The sequence below is a fragment of the Pipistrellus hanaki genome, assembly GCF_964339955.1.
Source record: "Pipistrellus hanaki genome assembly, chromosome: 2".
Taxonomy (NCBI): Eukaryota; Metazoa; Chordata; class Mammalia; order Chiroptera; family Vespertilionidae; genus Pipistrellus; species Pipistrellus hanaki.
The window spans coordinates 161,067,465-161,091,429 of record NC_140504.1 but is presented as its reverse complement, the minus strand read 5'-3'; the positions used below and the strand labels follow the sequence as shown (position 1 = coordinate 161,091,429).

The following is a 23,965-nucleotide window of genomic DNA, read 5'->3' as shown; positions in this document are numbered from 1 at the left end:
AAGAGAGCTACTGGCATAAAGATTTGTGTGCAGAGCCATATATATAGGTGAATAACTGAGGGAAGTTGGTTAGCATAGAATAGGCAGTTAAGTAAAAATATCTTAGTACTTTTAAATACTTTATAGTGATTCTAATCTTACATGAAATTCCCATTTCAAAAGGAATTACATTTAGTATTAGTTAAGTAATACCAAATATTAGAATGCCTAGGTTTTAGAAATTGATTACTTATTCCTGAATTGGGACTTTACCCAAAAGCCTTTGATGACTCCCTGTTGCTGAGAAAGTGAAGGCTGATTCATGTAGCCCTGGCCAGCTCTGTCCACCTCCTCTCCCACCCTGTACACTCTGTGCTCTGGGCACATGTAACACAATCTTACCATAGGGTTTTCCTTTCCTTGGACTTCTGGAAGAGACCAGCCCACCTATGGAGGACTTGCTAAAAGATTATAAAACTAGTGTTAAAAGCCACACTGAGGATATAAAACACAGAGATGGAAAGAGTTGACGGTAAGGACTAAGGAAAGAGGCTGAGCTTAACTATTGTACCTGACATAATAAAGCTAAAAGTGAGTGCTTCTTTGGGAACAGGCTGTATGTCCACTAAAGAAAAGGCAAAGGGGTGTGTGGGTCCAGCACCAGGGAGGCAGCTGGGTACATCTTAAAAATGAACCCATCCAAAAGGATCTATGGAAAAAGCAACTGGGTTTATTCCTAAAGACCAGGAAGGAAAGGGAGTCCTGCCTGACCAAGAGCAGTGAAGAGATGGGGAGAAGTAGAGAAGGGTAAATGTAATGAGTTTTTCAAGGATCATCATTTCTGCTCAGCTTTTCTGCCTGGGCTGGTCAGTGTGTTTAAATGTCCTGGTCAGAGTAGCAGGTGTGGAATATTTGAATCCTGGAGGGGCAACAGGTGGTAGAAAGGGCAGCTTGGAGAAGAATAAATGGATCAAATGAGGTTAGGCACCGACGGGCTTTCTGGAGAATGGCGTTTGAGGCAAGACTTTTCCTGCCTGGAACTGTTGATTTAGCACAATAGGAGAAACCACACATGCTTATACACCCTGAGGCTGATCTGCAGCTTGGAGGTTCCGAAGGCCAAGGAAGGCCCGGCTCTGTGTGGAGCACTTACGTAGCTTGTGACCACAAGAACTTTCGGGCAACATAACAGACGATTATCGTTCGTTATGCGCTCAGTCATGAACCAAAACAAACCGTAGCAACCGCTGTGCAAGTGCAGCCTCTGATAATCCTGACTGTGTTTGAGAGGGGACAGCAGTGGGTTTGTGGGCTTTTGGCTACAAAGCAACCAAAACATAAATGGGAATTATTTCCCCTATTGCCTTCAGGAAAGAAAAAAAAAAAATTCCTACTCCTTAGCGTGTCCTGAAGGGACCTTTATGATCTGACCCCTATGTGACCTTCCTTTCATAGGTTTGGCATTTTCTTTTTGCATCTCCTGCTCCATAGCTGTCTGACTTTGAGCAAGTTTTATAACCCCTCTAAACCTCAGTTCTCTCATCTGTAAAATGGGGATAGAGCTACATATCTTACAGGCCTGTGATAATTATTATGCAAAATAGTGCAAGTGAGGCCACTATCAGTCTTTTGCTCACAGCATAAGCCAAGTCAACATTAGTGTGATTTGTGTTATGATTACTGTATATTCTGTATTCTAGCCAAAGCACAACACATTCTTCAAGGTGTTTCAGACTAAGAATTTACCCCTTTATCCGGGTACTTATCAGAGTATCTTGCCATTCTTGGATTCACCATCAGACATTCTAACCATATTGAAAACTAGAACAAGGACAGTATCTTTTTCATCTCTGTTTTCCCAGGGCCTGGCACATAGTAGGTGCTCAATTAAAGGCTTACTGTTTTTGGAGAAGCTTGATTCCCAATAGGCCCAGATGCTTCCTGGGGCCTTCTCTCCTTCCCCAGGGTAGGTACTTACCCTGTATCAGAAACCACACAGGTGCTAGCATGCATCATCTCAGTCATAGCCCTCAACCCTAAAAGGCAGCTGTTATGTAAAGTCTTAAGAAAAGAGTGCAGAGCCTCAATTAACAGAAATACCTCAAGTATAAACATATTTTTAACCATCAACCCAGGAGGAACACAATTTAAGATCCAAGCAATCCTCTTGGTCTGGCCTCAAAAATGAGACTTGGATTTTTTCCACCTACTGCATCTGCAGCCATCCCCACCCTCTCCTGGAACCTGTGTTATTTGCACCTTGCCAGGACTAACCATATCTGTCTGTACTCAGGACTCAGAAAAGTATAGATTAAATATTTCCTGTCTTTAAAAAGTAAGAGTCCAGAAAGCTAAATAGTCATCTCTCTCATTGATTTCTTTAGGCAAGCAGTATGTCAGGGCTTTCTCTGCATTGTCTCTCGTCCTCTGGAACACTTTGGAAGGTGAATACTTTTGTCTGTCTTTCATGTGGGAGGGAACTAAGGTTCACCAGAGTCTCGTCTCTTGCTGCCTGGAGCCATCATTCTGACTTAGCTGAACCCAAACTCCTTTCTTCATGGCACCAGTCTGTTTCCGGGAAGCAGTGTCACCAGTGCCCAGCCTCATTAACCAGTGCACCCATCTCTGAATCCCCCAGAGTCAGGCATTGAGGGCTGTCTTCTCCTGTCATGGCCAAGTGTTCAGTCACCACCCCACAGGAGCAGGCCAGTGAACTGGAAAAATAGCTCTTACTCCTAACTCTGACATCTGCCCCTCAAGTGAGATCCAGATTCTCAAATTGCTGGGCCAAGGGTGAATCAGCCCACAGCACACAGAGGGTATCAGCTCACCGAGAGTTCTGCCAGAATTCACACATCCTTAAAGCCAGCCTGGCTGGCCCTGGGGGCCAGTTTCATTTGCTCTTGTCTCAGATTGGCATGATGAGTGGAAAGAGAGGAGGGGTGCAGGACCTCAGAGAAGACACCAATCTCCAGAGCCAGGTTGGGGTTGCTCAATAAGAGCACTCTTATGCAGCACCCTTACCCTCGCAGGCACCCAGAGGCCCTTCTCTGTAAATCCAAAGCAAAAGTAAACATCTGGGAAGGGCTTGTTCCACTGATCTTGTTGTTCATTTGACTTTCCTGGTTCCCATGTAGCAAGAGTCAGCCAGGTACTACATGGAAGAGGCATTGGAGTCTGACAGACCCAGGTCAAACCCCGCTTCTACCACTTGGCACTTGTGTGACCACCAGCATGGCTTTTAATATTTTTTTTTACTTAAAATTTATTGGGTGACATTGGTCAACAGGAGCATACGGGTTTCATATGTGGATTTCTAAGTTATAAAATCTGCATATAGCTACAGAACTACAATAATCAAAAGAGCATGGTATTGGCAGAGAAACAGACACACAGATCAATGGAATGGATAGAGAGCCCACATATCAAACCACATATATATGGACAGTTAGTTTTTGACAGAGGAGCCAGAAATGTACATTGGAATAAAGATCGTCTCTTCAATAAATGGTGCTTGAAAAAACTGGAAAGCTACATGCAAACAAATGAAACTATGACAGTTTGAACATTTCCGAGTCCCCGTTTCTTTTTCTTTAAACTGGAGGAAATGGCAAGCACATGAAGATGCACATAAAAATGCGTAGCAACTAATCAGCACGTAGTAGGTGGTTGACATATGTGAGCTGCCTTCCCTCCTGTGTTCATTTGTAATGCCTTTCTAAAAAAGGACTAGAAGCCATTAAAATTGTCATTTGTTACATTGTGAGCTAAATCCATTACTGATTAATAACACCGAAACTCTATTTCAACCACTCTCCCAGAACTGTAACTCTGTCCTACATGGTGTCATGTGTTTTACAGATCGCTGCTTTTGTCTCCCTCCCCCCATTCCTTTTTCTAAGGAAGTCCAGATGGGCAGGGATACGTTCTCATAAGCTGGAGAGCCTAAGCCAGGGGTGAAAATCAGGCCTGCTTCACACGCAGATGATCTATTCATAACAAAAGCTGCCTCCTGGCCATTGCCCACAGCTGAACACTGTTAGTCTGAAGCCATCATTTCATTTGTTTCTGATTGTTCTGCAGTGTTTACATATCTGAAGTATTAGCCTGGCCTTTTACAGGAGTGCAGGCGGAGGGCAAACCCTCCCAGACCCACTTTCTTTCTGAGCGCCTTTCTTCTGTTAGTGCCTGCCTCTGTGTTATAAGCCATTTCTCTTTTATTGGAGCCCATTTACACGGGGAAACAAAATGTAAGTTGTTTCTTTTTTGTTTTTTGTTTTTCTTTAACATGAGACAACATTCTCAAAGAACTGCTATTTAATGTGGAGAAGAGAGGAAAGGTATCCCTAGATATTCCCTCCCTCCCACCATCTCTTCCTTTCTTCCTCCTTCCTTCTCTATCATATTAGAAAATTGCAAGGGGCATATTCCATTCAGGGCACAGGAGAAGCTGGGCTGACACCAGGTCAATGTTAAAGAAGGTGCTATCCACCTCTTGTGTCCTTGCTTCTCATTTTTACAACCTTGTTTTCTCTCCCTCCCCCCCCCCTTTTTTTTTAAGTGTCTTGGGAAGGGTATGGACTCTTGAGTCATATTTGAGTTTAAACCCTGGTTTTTCCCTGTTGGTAAGCTTGGGAACTTGAGTTAATGTCTCTGAAGCTCGGTTTCCTTTTCCATCAAAACTGGGTGTAACGCAGGCATGCCCAGCACCTTAGGAAGGGGACTGTGTGTGCAAGCGTCCCACGTGGAGATGACAGAAGGCTTCAGAGCACATGTCACCCCAGCTGATGGCAGTAGCTCCCTGGCACACTGGCTTCATCCAGAATGGTAGGGCATGGGGGGGCATCTGTCTGCTTGGATGCCGGTGCAGGTGCCATTGATGTGCAGTCACTGGCCACACAGTAGGTAGCCAGAGAATGTTGGGTTTCACATCCTCTTTCTCCATCCCTCTTTCCTGACCCCTTCCCACCCAACCATCCCTACACGTTAACACTCTCATCAGTTTCCTTCCTTATGGAGCAGGTGTAAGGGATAAACTCCATCAGTCACCCTGAGCACCTCAGCTGACGTTCCATAAACATTGCTAAGCGGTATAGCGCTTCTGCAGCTACTCAGTAGGGGAGCTACCCAAGTGTCTGTGCAAAGTTTTATCCTCTTCATCCATCCCACGTAGCCTGTCATCTTCAATAAGGCCAGAAACAGACAGAGAGTTCTGCCCATGAGGATTCTTCAAGTCCCACATTCCAGTACTAAACCTGGGGAGCAGGAATGGATTCTGTAGGGACCACTTCCAAAAGGCAGTGATGGATGTGGAGACATGGAAATTCGGACTTTCCTGAGAAGATGCCTTGGCATACATCAGCCAAGGCTCTCTCTGCCTTTACACAATAGGTTTGTAACAGGGGAACCCCCCCAGGTTTTCCTTATTCCCAGTGACAGATCTTGCAATGAGAAGTCAATCCATCTGGGTGACAGTGTTGATTCCCTAGAGGAGTCGGTACAACCTCTGGACCCCGCTTTAGAATTCTAATCAAGATGGTTTCCATTTACTTTTTAAAATTAAATGCCCACATGTACTCCAATCCATAAAGAAGAAGGACACCTTGGCCAGGATGGAGGTGATGATATTAACACAGGCTGTATACGTATTTCTGGGTCATTAACTGTACCAAGGCCTATGATAGACTGTGTAAGCTCAATCTGTACAAATCTAAAAAAGTCAAGAATGAACACACCAAGGATCATGGTCACACATCAAGTTATTATAAGATAGAACATTGAGAGTCAAAGCAGGAATTCTAGGTCTGATCTGTATGAGATGATATCTTAGACCAGATATTATCCCACAACAGGGGTAACAGAGAGACAGGAAGAGACAGTGTGTGTGATTTAACTGGAAAAATTGGCTATCTGGTGGAGGCGCTGTGTAATAGGGTCCCATATGCTACAATAGTTGCAAAGGAGAAGGCTGTGTCAACCTTGTCTGCACCTGCTGGTCAGCCTGCGTGTGGGGCTGCCTCCAAGCACCTGCTTAACTGCACCCTGAGGCTTGGAAGAAGGAGCTGCTTTTCCTAACCGCTAATGCAGAATCAAAGCAGGGTGCGGGCCAGGCTGGGTTTGAGAACCACCTAACAATTGGTACCATGCTCATTCCTGGTGATGTAACAGAAAGAGAAGATATGATTCTGACGATGAGGGACCAACTCATTTTGTGACATCGGAGCAACAGAGCAAAGAATCCACGCTGATGCATACTGCGCAGACAGAGCAACCTTCCTCCTCACTCCCTAATCCCCCCCCCCCCCCGACTCCTCATCCCCAGGCCTCTACCCTTACAGAATCTACAGAAGAGACCAATAACTGTTTACCTACCATGTCTTGTTTGGGCTGTGAAGAAAATGCAAGATAAGATTTCACATCTTTGGAGTTATAAAGCTCTTGGTGCTTTCAAAGCTGAAAGCCAGTCTGAGTTCCCTGGAGCCAATGGGGCATGTGCACAGGGAGGCCAAGTGAGGCTCCTTGTCCATAGGGGAAGGGAAGTTTGGGAAAACTTTAGGAAGGCTTCAAAGTTTTCTCAGCTATTTAGTCTCTCTTGCAAAACAGCATTGGGTGCATTTATTATCGGTGAGTGAGAAACATGTGGATTCCATGTCTATTGTGACCACAACTGGGTTTCAGAATCATGAAGAATGAGGAATCCAGGGTTTAAGGAATCCAGAAAAGTTTGAAAATAATTCAGAACATTGCAGACACTATTTGGCTGCCTCCCTCTAACCCAAATTCGGGGACTCTAGACGGGGACAGACCTGCTCAGTGCCCTCCTGCCCCTCACCTGGCCAAGCCCCAGCCAGGACTTCTCTGTGAGCAGGTTTTATTGTTCTTATTTTGCTCCAATGGAAATAAAGAGACTGTGTTTCTAAGAAGGGCAAACCTGTTACTGGAGGAATCTTAACATTTCAGAAACCTCCAAATAGAGGTGAGGAAAAGCTTGAGAGCCTGAACGGTATTACCACTCACCCCTTAGAGGTGACTGGACATGTATGATATTCTAGTATTGGTCAATGTTAGGGACATTGCTCTGTTAGTCAGAATTTTAGCCATGCTTTGCATTTGTGTGGTGCCTCAGGTTACAAAGGGTATTACATACATATTATATATTAAGTACATATTACATACACTTACACACATACCATGTGTTTTGACAGCCCACAGTTTGGAAGTACAGAGGTTTAAGGGAAGATGTAGGGAGGAGCACCTAACCCGGCATTGGGGTAGAAGTCAGGGTTTAGAGCAGGGGAGGAGGGTAGTGGACGGGGGGAACATTCAGCCAGCAGGCCATATAAAGCCCACAAAATCATTTGGTCTGGCCCTGACAAAGTATTAGGGTTGAGTTAGTTAAATGTTTGATCAAATATAGCAGGCTAATTTTTGAGTTGGTGATTTTATATGGCCCACGAATGATATTATAAATATTCAAATGGCCCCTGGCAGAAAAAAAAGGTTCCCCACCCCTGGCTTAGAGAAAGCTTCCCAGAGCAGTGACTTTGAGTGGAAGGACATGTGAGGGTTAGTAGACAGTGAGAGGGAATGCGTTTTAGACAGAGAGAGGAGAATTTATGAGGATGCAGAGATAAGAAAGAAAATGAGACATTGAGGGATTTCCTAGGTTGTGATAGGCTTCTTCAGTGAAAAACAATGGGTGCAAAGGATGGGGAAATGATAACATGTGTGATTAGGCCAGACAAGTATTTAAAAGCCAGATCAGAACAGTCTCCTGTCATGGGGAACATTCTAAAGGGTTGAAGTGGGGAAAATGATATAATTAGGTGTGTGTATTGGAACGATCGTTGTGCTGGAGGCATGGAAGTTGGAGGCTGAGCCAGCTTGTGAAGGGGTGAAGGGTGGGGAACAATATTTGAGGCAGGGACACCACCTTAATCACTGTTGCAATAATCCAAGCAAGAGGTGATACAGGGCTGGACTAATATAGTGGCAATGAGGAGAAGCAGAAGAACCTGTATTTGAAAAATAGAGGTGACAGTACATGTGATGTATGGTGGGCAGAAGAAAGAGAAGAAAAAGTCAAGAATGGTATCCTATCAGATGGGTAAATAGGGTACCATTCATTGAGACAGGAACCCCAAAACAAGAGTGGCCAAGGGAGGAAGGAGGGCAAGCTCTATTTTAGACATGTTGAGTAGACATTCAGGTCAAATGTCCAACATAGAGCCCAAGAGCAAGATCTGAATTTGGAATAAATATTTGGGACTCCACAGCCTAAAAATTATTATTACACACATGGGAGCAGATGGGCTGTCCTCGAGAGATGAGGTGAGTGAGATGAGCACAGAGGAGGCATGCAGGAGGAGGAAGAGCCTACCAAAGAGACAGAGCGAGAAAGGGCTAGAGGCTGGACCAAACCGAAGACTTTGGGCTCCATATCTTTCCACTGTTCCATAAAGGAATAGAATTAAACTGTCTGTTTCACATTTCTTGAGAGTATTTATGTCCTCAAGTATACGTTATACCACTTAGGACTCATACAGAACTCTGTGGTAGATAAGATGATCCCTGTTTTTAGATGAAGAAATTGAGTCTCAGAGAGGCTCGAAGGCTAATAAATGACATATCAGAATTGAAACCCAGATTAGTATGACTCCAAAGTCTATGTATCCTCACACCACTAAACCACATTCACTGCTCTACACATGCCCTCAAATGATTCATTACACTTGAATCTGAAAGTGTAGACATGGAGGTGACTGCTTAGAGCCCCATTCATAAACGAAATTCGCTGTGCTCTTTCTGCATTGTGCAGTGAGTAGGGAGTTGGCTGGAATGTGAATAAATGTTTTTTTCTAGTAAGATGATAGCACAACCCTTTTGGAAGGAGAGATGAGCCACCACGGAAATACTCAGTCCCACACATGCTTGCGGCTACCCTCTGAAATTCCCAACCTGGCTGGAGGCACTCAAAACAAAACCTCCTGCTCCCTCTCAGGACCACTGGCGCCTGGAGCCTGCCTCCTGCCCCTGCCAGAGGCTTAGGCCAACCTCCTGGGTGATGGGGAGGGGAGGGCAGAAGTTGATGGTGCTAGAGTTGCATCCTGCTCTGAGCCCAGTCATCTCTCCCCAGAGAGGTGTGAGCAGGCGCCTGGGCTTTATCACCGCAGGGAAAGTCAGCCGACAGTAACACAGTAACTGGGTTTTGGGTGAACCTCAGCCAGTGGCATCCACACATGGAGCCAGGTTGGGTGCACGCATGAAAAGAGGCAGGAGCACATGGGGAGAAGCTTCTAATCCCTGCTCAACCACCTCTGATCCGTTTGCTAACCCTCCTTACACCTGTCTCTTCAGCTGGAAGTGGGCTGTGGAGGTTTAACCCCACAACCTCGCAGGGTAATTGTAAGCCTGGATGCAGATGTCCACTCACAAGTCACTGGATGCCTGATTTGCTCTCCAGCCCAGTGCTGCACCCCAGCTCCTACTAGACTGTAAACTTCAGGAGGACAGGGAGCATGTCCCTTATGTGGCTCAGAGGCCAATGTTTCTACATCTTTTCATGTTTAAAACAGTAGTTTGAATTAGTGTGTATCCAATAAATATTGGCGGAATATTTACCCAACTAATGTAAGATACTGTAGACTAGGGGTGTCGAACTCAATCAGAGAAGGGGCCAAAATCTAAAATCCAGCCTAAATCGCGGGCTGAATGGTTTACTGAACAGTCATAAATTGACAATGTCATAAACTGACAGCGGAGTGCAATGATGACAGCGCGGTGCGGGCCACATTGCAAGGCCTGGCGGGCTGGATTTGGCCCGCGGGCCTTGTGTTTGACACATGTGCTGTAGACAGTAGCCATTAAATATAATCCTGAAGGCCACAGTCAAGAAACCCTGCAGTACTCAGCTGGTGTGGCTCAGTGGTTGAGCGTTTACCTATGATCCAGGAGGTCAAAATTTGATTCCTGATTTGGGCACATGCCTGGGTTTTGGACTTGATCCCCACTGTGGGGCATGCAGGAGGCAGCCAATCAACAGTTCTCTCTCATTGTTGATGTTACTCTCTCTCCCTCTCTCTCCCTCTCTCTTTCTCTCTGAAATCAATCAAAATATATTTTTTTAAAAACAAAAGCCTGAGGTAATCTTGGCCACAGGTGAGAGAGTAGTGGAGGAAAGTGGGTACTTGGAGAAGCTCCAAGAGACTGCCCAGTGCAACCCCATGAGCCCAGGCTATGTGAGGGCAGAGTCCATGCAGAAATGGCTTGTTGGAGAGTTCTGCTTGACCAGCTGGGATGGAATGACTCAACTTTATGAAATCTTAGAGTATTTTGAAGGCAAAAACAAAAAAAGATGTGAAACATCTCTAGTCCAATTTTATTTATACATGAGGAAAAGGAGGTCTAAGGAGGAAATAAGTTGATAGTTTATAGCTTGGATCCTGAACTTCCTTCTCTACTGTTCACTAATAATTTAATCTCTGTCACCTTCCTTTGGTAGAGTAAGTATAATAATAAAACCTACCTCATTGGGTTGTCACAAGTAGAAAATGTGCCAGTGTCTAAAGAGCCTAGAAGCTTCTTTGGCACAATAATAAACCCACAATAACTTTAGCAATTGCATTTTATTATTTCATTCTCATTTCCCTATTGTTATTGACTGACTTAGAGAGTGGTTTTACTGAAGCTTTTTCCCGCCCACAGTTGTTCAAAAATTGATTTTTTTTTTTACAAGCAGAAGGGTATGTTGTTGCTAAAATACAGGCATCCTTCAAACCCTATGCTTTTTTATTAAAGTAAGTTGCAGAACTTTAAGCTAAGCCCTCATGAAAATCAGAATGCTTGTTCAGCTTCATGGCTCTGAGCTTTGCTCACACAGCCCTTCCTGCCCAGATGCCCTGCCCTCTCTGCGTAAGGAAACACTTACTCCTCCATCCCAGCTCTGAGGTGACCAACTTGGGAAGTGCTCACTCTTTTCCAGGCAGTTTGGGCTCCTACAATGTTCCTCTCCTACCTCTCCTAACAGCTGGCTTATGTTGTTGTGATTTTTATGACTGCCTGCTCAGACTAGGAGCTCCTTGAGGAAAGGACTGTGTCACATTTATTATTATTATTATTATTATTTTCCTTATTATTTCAGCTTTGTTATCAATCTCAGTGCCTGGCATGTACTGTGCAGAATGTTTTATTTCATTATGGGTTTCAATAATTATTTATATTAAAGAATATGTCAAATGTCTGCATACAGTAACAGTACTAAATTGAACACCCATGTACCAACACCCATGAAAAGCAATATCATGAAAGAGAATATTGCCACTATCTTTGACATGCAAATTTTAACTGTAAATGTTAACTATCTTCTTCTTGTATGTTACTTAATATTCTGGCTCTTTGAAGCAATTTCAGATCTTTATTTGAACTTGCCCATAATAAACAATGCTCCAAGTTTATACCAGCTGAAAATATAGCTTTGTTTCTATATCTTCTTCTGCTTCGTTATCAAGAATATTGACTCAGTAGGCCAAGGAAAAATCTAGAAACCTCTTTGCAGAGATATGGTCATTCAACCCAGTCACCTGACTGGCCCATCACACACTCCGTATTTCAAGGAGAACTAAGATTTACTTGGTATTTAACGCAAATGATCCACTCTTTATATGTTATAGCTTATTTAATCTTTATAAAAATTCTCCAACATTCATATCATTGCTACCATTTTGGAAATGTGAAAAAGGAGGCCCAGGAAGATTGCCTTGTGTGATATCCCTATGAGTACAGTACAGAAATTAAATCACTTGATCCCCATAAAAAAAGAGAAACCAGAACTGACTAGAATGGCCATTGGGAATAGAATCAAGATAGGACTTGGACTGAGTCATGCTCTCTCCTTGTTTCTTCACAAACATATCAGGGAAAACCTATCAAAAGTCTTTTGGAAATTAAGATTCCCTGACCTACTTGTGTTTAAGGCCAGCTCCTTCCGTTTGAGTGAGTGCCTGTTGGTTATAACAGCTTGCTTTCGGCCCTTGAAAGGCAAAGGAAGGATTCAAGTGGCAGCCTAAAATCCTGACCATACTTTGGCAGAGCTGCATCTAGAACCTGCAGAGTGGGATGTCTGGCTACTTTGTATTTTTTATCACATTGGGCATCTTATTTAACTCTCTACCTCAGTTTACACATCTATAAAATAGGAATAATGATAGAATCTTCCCTTAGGATTTTTATGAGGATTAAGTGATTTAATTCCTGTAATGTCCTTAAAATAAGGCCTTTTGTCAGTACCCACTCAATCTTAGCTGTTGTTGTTGCCAACAGCACCATTATTACTGGGAAGCCAGTGTCCTGTATGGACACCTGTCATCAGCAGAGCAGAATGAAAATAACTCTCTTCTTTCGGGTAAGAGAGCAGCCTCCGTGCCAAGATAGCCATCAGCATGCAAACAGCTTTCACAAAAATATTTTTAAATATTTAGGTGGATTGCAGAGGATTAAAGCACTCATAAATATACGAACGTGCTTTCTTTTTCTCCCTCAAAACAAGTTGTGCTTGAGGAAAGGACTTCCCACAGCACTTCCCAAGACGCCATGAGCGCAGGGCCTGGGCGTGTTGGGAAGTGCTGTGGGAAGCATACTGCTCTGTCTTTGCTGCCTTGCTTTACCCAGGATGTCTGATGAGAAGCATGTGACTCCAAATGTCTGAGCACAAACAGGAGTCCACTCAGAACTTGCTCCCTGGACAGAGCCAGGCAGAGCCTCCCACTGGCGTACTGAGCAGCAGAACCACAATCTTCTTTTTTTTTTTTTTAATATTTTTTATTGATTTTTTACAGAGAGGAAGAGAGAGGGATAGAGAGTTAGAAACATCGATGAGAGAGAATCATCGATCAGCTGCCTCTTGCACACCTCCTTACCGGGGATGTGCCCGCAACCAAGGCACATGCCCTTGACCAGAATCGAGCCTGGGACCTTTCGGTCCGCAGGCTGACACACTATCCACTGAGCCAAACCAGTTTGGGCCAGAACCACAATCTTCTATGAAGTCCTGCTGTTTCACCTCAACTGGTGAAATTCTCCAAGTCTAAGCTCATGTCCATTCTCTAAGAAGCCACCTCTGGACCACCTCCCTCCTCACTCCCAGTGCTCCTTCACATTTTATGTTTTTCTCTACAATCCTGTGCACCACACTGTGTACTTGTGTGTGTGTGAGTGTGTGTGTGTGTGTGTGTGTGTGTGTGTGTGTGTGTTTAAAATATGGTTTTATTGATTTCAGAGAGAGAAATAGAAACATCAATGATGAGAGAGAATCACTGATCAGCTGCCTCCTACTGGGGATTGAGCCCGCAGCCCCGGCATGTGCACTGAAAGGGAGTCAAACCATAACCTCCTGGTTCATATGTCAACACTCAACCATTGAGCCACACTGTCTGGGCCACACTGTTTTGTTTGCTCATTTCCTTGTGGAGCTCCCTCTAGATGGACAGCTTCTTGAAAATAAGAACCTTAATTTATCTCTGTGTCCCTAGGACCCAACAGAGGGAGATGGCATGCTGTAGGGTGATTAATAAGTGCTGGTAGAAGGAAGGGTATGTATCAGTTATGAATTACCACAAACATGCTAGGTAACAAACAAATACAGCACCTTAGTGACATACAGTAGGACGTGTTTTTGTTCACACATCCCTCCAGGCGATTCTGGTGACCTGGGCTTGTTAGCGGCTGGTCGACTACAGGGTTTGCTGATCTTGTTTTTGCTCTCATATATGTGAAGCATCACCTGCAATGCCTGGGCTGACGTAGTTCTGTTCATGACTTTCCATCCAGCAGGCGAGCCTGGGCCTGCTCTCATGGCAGAGGTAGAGGAGCAAGAGGTGGAGCAGAGAAACACACAGGCCTCTTGAGGGTGAGGCCTGGAAAACTGGCACAGTGTCCCCTCTACCTCATTCTGTTGGCCATAAACAACTAGGCTGGCCCAGATTCAAGAGGTGGGGACCCTACCTCTCAATGAGAGAAGCTGCAAGGCCACATTGCAAAGGGGGTGGATACCTGGATGGGTGGAAAATGGACATCGTGTTCACAATCAGTCCGCTATGTAGGGGGATCCAGCAAGGAAATGTCTCACTATTTTCTTCCCAAACTGATCTCTTTTGCTGTCCTGGCATCTAAATGGATTTATCGGAAAGGTTTCCAAAGATGAAGCCATGCCCTTCCTTTAGAGGGAGTGACTTTGCTCCTGTGAAAGCTGTTTAATAAGAAGCTAAATGCCATCATCATATAATCACTAGATGGGAGGATGAGAAGGCTCCTTCAAGCCCAAAGGTCAGTATTTTCACAGACCTTGTCTCTTTCTTTTCAGATTAGCAAAGACCCGATTTTTGTACCAGGTGTCTGGGGCCCTTATTTCTCAGCCATGGTTCCTGGGTTCTGGCTGAATGAAGGTGGACAGAGTGTTACTGGGAAACTGGTAAGTTGATCTGTAATGTTTTTACACCCATGACCAGTTCATTTGTCACACTACCCATACACTGAGTATCTGGAAGGTTTGCAGGATCCTAAATCAGAACTAACTTTCATAACCTATGGAGCATATGAAGCACGTGCTTGCCAGAGGAATAAATGTCAATCTGGGCGGTGATTACTAACCTATCTTCTCATCTGTCTTTCACCCAACAATCCTTTTATCATGGCAGCAAAAGTGATATTGTATTCTGTGAAAAGGACCGTGGTACTCCCCAGTCCAGATCCTTCCATGGTTCCCCATAGCCCTGGGGACATAGTTCAGACAGTTTTCTGTGTGCATCATTCCCTTGTGGTGTTTCCCCTCCAGTCCCACACCCATACTTGTCACCAAGGCTAGATTGCCTTCCTCATGCCTTATCCAGGACTTAGATTACTCCACTCCTCTGTGCCTTTGTGTGTGCTTTCCTCCTGCCCCCAAAGTTCTTTACCATCTTGATTGTTTTACTTGTCCTTTAAGACACAACTTTACTTCTTATCATATTCTGTTATGCTTATTGGTTTTCTAACCTGCCTTTTCCAGAAATCTGTAAGATTCTTAAAGGCAGGAATTCCTTTCTTTGTATCCAGCTCAGTTCTTAGAAGGTACTTGCTAAACATTTGTTGAATTCCTGCAATTGTCCAACAGAGAATACAGAGATCCAGAAACTTGAACTGAGCACTGTGCCAGAGGTACAAGGCAGAGAGTTGGCACAAAGCAGAGTTCAGAGACTCTTTGCAGAGAAGAAGGCATTAGTGTTGAGCCTTATATGATAAATAAAAACAAATTAGGAAAGAAGGGTCGGAACACTCTTCAAGGCAGGAGAACTGGCATAAGAACAAAGACATGGGAGCGAAAATAACAAGGCATATTTGAGGGTAATTGTAAATAGTCCAGAATTTCAGCTGTGGCATAAACTTGTCTTAGAAGAATGACTTACCATAAAAGAGAGTTGGGCAGGGACCACATCATAAGAATTCCCTGTAAAACATGCTAAGGAATTGAATTTTATCTAGTTGACCAAGACCAAGGGGAACCAGTGAAAGGTTAGAAAAACGGACAGGATTGTTCAGATCTCTGTCATAAAACCTCTGGCTAGCAGCACTGAGAAGAAGGCCTGAGGACACGTGACTAGAGGCACCGAGGCCAGTTTTAGTAGGTTCACCCATGGACCAAAAGCCATGAGGGCGTGGATGAAGACTGTGGTGCTGATGACCGAGGTAAAATGGGCAGACCCTGGAGGGATTAGACCTGGAAGGCAAGAGAAAATGAGACTTAGCCTCACTTACCCAACCTCACATCTACATGTTATTTTGAAATCATCTGTTTATGGCAGTGGTTCTCAACCTTTCTAATGCCGCGATACTTTAATACAGTTTCTCATGTTGTGGTGACCGCAACCATAAAATTATTTTTGTTGCTACTTCATAACTGTAATTTTGCTACTGTTTGAATCATAATGTAAATATCTGTGTTTTCGGATGGTCTTAAAAAACCCTTCTAGCGGTCTCAACCTGTTGAAAACGGCTAGCAAGATTGAGACCCACAGGTTGAGAACTGCGAGCAGGGTCGCCTAAGACCATCAGAAAACACATATATTTACATTATGATTCATAACAGTAAGAAAATTACAATTATAAAGTAGCAACGAAAATAATTTTATGATTGAGGGTCACCACAACATCAGGAACTGTATTAAAGGGTCAAGGCATTAGAAAGTTTGAGAACCACTGGTTTATGGTCTGATTCCCCACCAACTCTGCTAAATTATTCAGTCAAATTAAAAGTGACCTGCCCAGCCAGCATGGATCAATGGTTGATCATCGACCTATGAACCAGGAAGTCATGGTTCAATTCCTGGTCAGGGTACATGCCCAGGTTGCAAGTTCGATCCCTAGTAGGGGGCAGCCAATCAGTGATTCTCTCTGATCATTGATGTTTCTATCTCTCTCCCTCTCCTTTTTCCTTCCTCTCTGAAATTAATAAAAATGTATATATTTTTAAAAAGTGATCTGATCCAAGAAGGAAAAAGAATAAAAGAAGAAAAAAATTTTAAGAAGTGATCTGATCCAGAGCTGGATGGAGATGCAAGTACCCATTAATATCTAGTATTTCTCAGTGTGTTGCTATTTTATACTTAGCTGCTTCAAATTCACTTTTAGAGTCAGGGAAGCATAGTTGGTGGATGGCTTCCAAGAGCGTATTCTTTGCCCTTGCTCTTGTGACACACTGCAGAGATTAATTAAATGAGTTAGACCCCCATTACTCCCTGGTTTTAAGGAGCTCCTTGTCTAGTAGGCAAGCTCAGTGAGTGTAAAGTAAATAACATCTGATTGGTCTTAATAACCAGTGCTGGAAATGTATGGGAGTGAGACATCACTGAATGTCTACAGCACATTGGGAGGGAGCTTTACATTCTCCTGTTTAAACCAGTGCCATGTATTTATACAGCTTTCAATGTAAATATCTGTTCCTTTTCTGTGACACATTGAAACCCATTACTGAAATATAGCCTTTTTTAACCTTGCATCATGGTGCCATCACCCTTAGCCGACACAGAACTCATAGGAAACACAGCCCAGAGGCTTTTTACAACAAGGATAAGGATCCAGTAAACCAAGTCTTTGTGCCAGATGCATTGTCCATGAAGCTGTCCATCAACAGGTTTTCAGAGACTTGGTATGCAAATTGAACATCTGTGTCAGTCTGGAAATGCTTTTCCCAGTATTTGACTCTGAGTTTGCTCTGTTGCTATGGATATAAGCCATCTTCATCCAAATGTTATGTTATTGCAGAGAAGAGTAGGTTATTCCTCCTTCCTGAGCCAGAATTTAAATAAAAATTATAACTTCTTTACCATTAAAAAAAACCTCCCATAAAAGTCCAGGATGGTGTTTCATAGGAGTCATGAGAATTGTTGGCCTTTATCTGGTTAGTTGATTGTGCACCATCAAGTAATCAGGCTGCATTTGTCATTCCATGTTGTGCAGTTCTACATCTGTAGTTTCCTTGGACATATGGATGAGGCATGATTGACTCATGGCTTACAGAGAATGAAATCTTAGGAAATTTAAACACTAGCATAATAGGTTGAAATCTGAATCAAGAAGAAAACAGTCTCCTAAAGCATCAGTCCAGGGAGGGCAAGCAAAGAGATAGAAACAAAAAGTAAAATGAGAATAGTAATGATGGTAATACCGTAGTAGTAACAACAATAATCGCACCTTACTGAGTGTGTTTATCCACAGCAAGGATTTGTGTACATAATTTTGTTAATCCTTGAATGGCATTCAAAACAATCACAACGCCTGATATTTTGAAGGCTTATTTCCCTGATTTCATTTCAAGAGTTTTGCACGTACTATCTCATTTAGTCCTCTCAAAACCCCTGTAAGATAGGAACAGATATTGTCCATGTTTGTAGGTTGAGGAATTGAAAGCTGGAGTAGTAAGCACAGCCTGGAGAGATTACTGATGCCCTCACAATGGCCTTTCTACATGGTTCCCTTGCAATTCACCTCTCCTTTTCCTTTCCTTTTTCTCCTTTGTTCTTTCATGACAGCGCATTGCCGTCATAAAGGACATCATAAGAGGAAGTGGCATCTTTTATGTTTTGTTTCAAATGCACATCGTCTCCCATATGCCATGTCTGAAAGTGTCTGTTCATTATTATATTGTCCCCAGTATATTCTAATCACAGTCGTAAATACATCCTCTAAAGCAGGAGAGAGGAGCATGAAGATGAGAAGCGAAGCCAAGGAGGGAAAAGAAGAGAGTTTAGAAAAATAAAAATGATCTAAACTCTAGATTTGAAAAATAGATATTTTGTCTCATTTCTACAATTAAATACAGATCTTCCAAAACAAAGCAAGTTCTTCATTCCAAGCATGTGGATAAATTGGTACTTTGCAAAAAAAAAAAAAAATGTCCATCTGGTTAACTTCAGGATGAAGAAAAAATAGGATAGGATCTTTTCTGGCTCTGGAACCCTTACTGTTTCATCTGACTGAGATTTGGACTCATTTTTTACTCATTTCAAGCTTGTGCCTCTAATATTTATTTCCCCTTAGAAAAGCACACACTCGCACCCCACAGATGATTGATTTCAGTTACATCAGTCAAGCACCCATCAAGGATTGCCTCGTGCTTGTCAATACTCTCTCCAGAGCAGTTGTGCAAAACACATTGCTTTTAGCCCAGACTTTTTCCACAGAACTTAAACTCACTGCATCCAGATGCGGACCTCATTTCCAACTGGACCTTGGCCATCTCTCTCTCCATGCACCCTTGCCTCTCGTACTTGAAGTCACTTTTATTGTGGGGGGTGGCGGGGATGGAAGGCTACAGCAAGTTTCTAAGCCACTCATGTGATGACATTGGCTTTCTGGGATCATCGGCTTGGGTTGGGGTTTACCTTTGAATCGTTTGAACCCAGAATTTAAATTTTTGAACTTGAGCCACAGGGTCACATGTAGCGGTTTGCCTGGCCTCCTCCCTCATTATCAATGCCAGTCAGCCTGAGGCTAGCCTTAGGAAGACAGACAGTCTGTGTGTGAAGAGCTTGCAGTATTCACAGTGCTGTACTGGTTATGGAGGTAGTGATTTCATTCCTTTCTTCATTCATTCATTCGTGATTAATCAGTTGAGAATATTATTATATGATTACTGTCCTCTAGTAGTGTGCTATCTTATGGGAAAGTTGGATATACAACTGATAGTTATAATTTATTTCTGCACATCACAGTAGATTGCACTGCCCTTCAGCCTGCTGGGGATATGTGTTAAGTTTCAAGCGTTTTTAGGCTCTATTAAGATGCATTATTTTATCTGATCTTCACAGCATGTGTATGTGTGTTATGATGTCAATTTTACTAATGAATAAATAGAACAGAATAAACAGAATAGTAAGGGAACTTGATTAAGGTCTTTCATTTGTAAGTGGGAGAGCCTGATTCAAACCCGTCATCTCCCACAAGCCCCAGACCTTTCCAGAACTGGGTCTGACTAGTGGGGATATGTGTTTCTGAGTGTTTCTTAGAGTTCTCTTGTATATTCCCTTGAGAAGCAATTATTGTCAGTTAGTGACTTTCTGCTCAAGTGTTGTGAAGCAAGTACAGTTGGCAGGCTTTGTGAGGCCATGAGAGAGACGTACGCATATCAATATTGACAGGATCTATATGTAGACATAGGTGTGTCCCCAGCATTTCACATTAGCTAATTGGAATGACTTCATGGATACAGGGACCAACTGCGTAAACAAATGGCTCCTGGAACTCTCCTCCTGCCCAGGCCTTCACTATATTTTTACATACAACCCAGATTCCTACACAGCCAATTCCCTTCTTGCTTCTACTCTTTTCCCTTCTAATTCCTATATCATTTGGGGCTGCTATAACAAGGTAGCATAGAATGGGTTGCTTACATACAACAGAAATTTACTTCTCACAATTCTAGAGGATGAAAGTCTAGATCAGTGTCAGCTTGGCCAGAGCCCTTTTCCAGGTTGTAGAGGGCCATCTTTTTGTGTCTTCACATGGCTGAAGGGGAGAATTCTGGACTCTGCAGACCCTTCTAAGGGCACTAATCCCATTCATGGACTCCATCCACTCTCATGACCTAATCATGTCCCTAAGGCCCCGGCACTCAAACACCATTATATTGCGACTAGAGGCCTGTTGCACAAAGATTCGTGCAATAGGCCTTCCTTCCCCTAGCTGCTGGCACTGGCTTTCCTCTGGCACTTAGGACACAGGCCTTCACTCTGGCAGCCACCTTCCATCTTTGCTCTGGCCAAAGTCTTCGTTCTGGCTGGAGTGCCGCTTCTGTAGCTCCCTCTACCTCCCACTATAGTAGGCGTCCCACCACCCGGCCATTCCACACCTGCATGCCTGCTGTCCAGAGGTCCAGAGCTGCTGCAGGATGGGGCTGCCACCATCTTTGTCAGGTTAATTTGCATGCTCACTCCTGATTGGCTTGTGGGTGTCATGAAGTAATGGTCAATTTGCATATTTCTCTTTTATTAGTGTAGATTAGAATTTCAATGTATGAATGTTGGGAAGATACAGACTTTGTCCACAATACCCTCTCTAAAGGTTGCAGTTAAAGCAATCTTTCTAAACCTAGATATGACCCCGTCACTCTTGATAGCTCTCCAATGATCTATGGAATAAAGTCCAATTTTCTTATAGTGATACCATTGGTCCTGTGCATGAATCTGTGTGTAAGTAACTTGCTGCTGCTTGCCTCAGCTGGCCACCCACCCATCGCCACTTTCCACCGCACTGTAACTCACATCCTACTGATCAGTCATTACCTTCACAGTGTAATGACCATTTGTCTATTATCTCTTTATTGTATAGGAAGGATTTATTTTCACAGCTACTATTTACTGAGTGCCTACTATGTGCTAGGCACAGTTCTGATGGAAAAAAAAAATCGGTGACTAAAACTGCTTCTTCTGTCCCCCCTCCAAAAATCTGTCCCCATGTCAAGCTTACAAACTAACAAGAGGAGACAGATAATACACAAGAATATCATAAAGCAATAAGTAAATTAATCTTATTTGGTGATATAAGTTGTTCAAAGTAATAGAGAAGGAAAGCTTGTAAATCAGCAAGCAATTTGCAATTTTAAGTGAGGTCAAGATAGACCTCATTGAAATGACATTCAAACAAACAACAAGGAAAAAAAGGAAAGCTGGAGAAGAACCTACCAGGCCTAGGAAACAACCAGTGCTAACATCCTGAGGAGGTTGCCTGCCTGGGCATTACTGAAATAGCAAGGAGGCCACATGGATAGAGCAGAGTGAACCAAAATGAGAATTGTAGGGAATAAGTTCAAAGAGGTACTAGGTGTTCCAGTTAATAATGCAGAGTTTGTAATCAAAGGAAACCTGATAATTTCAAGAAAAACATCACTAGTGCTTTATTCAAAGTAATATCCATCGCTAGCTACACATTTCCCCCATCTTTAGGTAAGTTGTGGATACTGGCCCAATAGAACTTTTCTTGTTTTGAAGCAAGCCATTCAGAGAGCCGATTTTCCACTTCTTTGTACATTTTGAAGTGCTGCTCAGAAAGTGCATGTGCCATAGAGAGGAACAAGTGGTAATCTGAAGGAGCAAGGTCTGATGAATACAGCAGGTGGGTTAATACTTCCGAGGCAAGATCTTTTAATGTGTCTTTAACTGGTTTGAAGTGTGTGATGGTGCATTATCATGAAGCAAAATTACTTTTCTCTGTCTTCTGGCCCATTTTGGTCATTTCACAATCAAAGCGTGGTTCAAATGGATTATTTGTTGTTGGTAGTGATCAGCATTAACTGTTTCACCTGGCTTTAGAAGCTCATAAGACACCACACCTTCCTGATCCCACCAAATGCAGAACATCGTCTTCTTTCCAAAGTGATTTGGCCTTGCAGTTGATGTTAATGGTTGATCTGGATCTACCCATGATTTTGTGCATTTGGTATTCTCAAAATCCACTTTTCATCACCAGTCACAATTCGTTGCAAAAAGGCTTTCTTTTGTGCCTTTGAAGCAACATTTTACTGATGGCTTTTTGGTTTTCCATTTGTCTTTCGTTCAGTTGATGGCACCCATTTTCCTTCCTTTAAAATCTTTCCCATTGCTTGTAAAGGATCGAAAATTGTTTGCTGAGCAACGTTTAATCTTTCTGCAAGTTGTTTTTGAATTTGACAGGCATCTTCATTCAATAATGCTTATAATGGTTGGTCTTCAAACTTTTTCAGTTGATTTGGATGTTCTTTGTCTTTCACATCAAAATCATCATTTTTAAAGCATTTAAACCAACATTCAAAAGTATCTTGAGATGGAACATGTTCACCATAAGTTTCCTGAAGTATTCAGCAGCACTTTTCTTCAAAATAATGAGTTAAAACTTACCACAAATGTGCTTTTTTTTGGCATGAAATTTGACATTTTTAAGTATAAAAATATCTATGATGCTAGCACCTTCAGAAAATTTGACATATGAAGTTTTGAAGCTTGTTGCCAATACAACAAAATAACATACATATAAAATCTCATATATATCAACATATGTGTAACTCCATTTATTGAAAAAAAATTTGTATTATTAACACTACACTTAGTAGTCAGGGGCCACTGTATGAAATTTAGCTTTTATTCCAAGTGAAATGGAAAGCCATTAGAGACTAATGAGCACAGGAGAGCTATGATATAACAGATTTTTAAGGGATCCTTCTGGTTGTTGGGAATAATAAACCTGCTATGTTGGGAATAATCTCTGGGGTGAGAGTGGGGCAGATAGAAGCAGGTAACCAGAAAGAGGCAGTAGTCCAGTAGTCCAGGCAGTAGTCCAGTAGTCCAGCTGAGAAACGATGGCAGGGGAGCTGGTAAATTGTGGTCAAATTTTTATGTATTTTGAAGATAGACCCAACAGGATTTCCTGATGGAGTAGACGTGAAGTGTACATAAAAGAGAGTGGTCTATTTTTGAAGGATAGCACTGTTATCAATGTAGAAGATTGATTAGATGTCAGGGAGGCAGAGGGAGGAAGAAGTCAAGAATTACTCCCAGGTTTCTGACTGTAGTAACTGATACACCCCCTAAGATGAGCCTCCATTATTTGTCTTCATCTTAGTAAAGAGCACCATCATTTATATTTTATTAAAGCCAGAGAATTAGGATTAATTCTTAACTCACTTTCCTTCTCTGCCAACATCCAATCCATTACATTACAAAGTCCTATTGATTCTAAGTCCAAAATATATATCACCAGTTCATGTTTGGTTCTCCACCTCCTTTCCCAGCACCATTGGCCAAACCACCATTTCTCTGTCATAGTCTATGTCAAGTGCATTTATTGTACATGTCATAGAGTTGGGTCTTGCTTTTCTATAGTCTTATAATCTCTGCTTTTTTAGAGTATTTAGAGTGTTTAATCTAACTATATTTAATGTAAAGATGAATATGGTTGGATTTAAGTCTTCTATTTTGCTATTTATTATGCCTATTATTTTTTTTCTCTGTTTCTTCTTTTCTGCCATCTTTTGGATTTATTTAATATTTTTCAATTTTCAGAATTTTATTTGCATTTATCTTTAGGCATCATTTTTTTTCTTATGAGAAGTCAACCATCATTTTTGCTTTTTGTTTCTGTTTCTTTGTTAATTCTCACCTGAGGATATTTTTCCATTGATCTTTAGAGAGAGCAGAGGAGAGAGAGGGAAAGACAAAGAGAAACATCAATGTGAAAGAAGCACATCAATTGGTTGCCTTCTGCATGCACCAGACCAGGGCCCGGCCGTGGAGGACCCTGCAACCAAGGTATATGCCCTTGGCCAGAATCAAACCTGAGACCCTTTGGGTCTGCGGGTCGACATTTATCCACTGAACCAAACCAGCTAAGGCTCAACCATCATTTGTATTATTCTTCTGCTATGTACAGTATATTATTTTTCTCTGGCTATTAAGATTTTCTGTTAATATCTGGTTTTTAGTATGGT

At 42.6% G+C, this 23,965-nt stretch overlaps 1 protein-coding gene across 12 annotated transcripts in view; it reads left to right on the top strand.

Moving 5' to 3' along the window:
- Nucleotides 1-23,965, top strand: part of FGGY (FGGY carbohydrate kinase domain containing) — a 395,380-nt gene that overhangs the window by 243,184 nt on the left and 128,231 nt on the right. For all 12 annotated transcript variants that reach the window (XM_084872970.1, XM_084872965.1, XM_084872968.1 and 9 more), the window contains one exon: nucleotides 14,336-14,443. In XM_084872970.1, the coding sequence (XP_084729096.1) occupies nucleotides 14,336-14,443 (108 nt within the window). The remainder of the gene's footprint in view (nucleotides 1-14,335; nucleotides 14,444-23,965) is intronic.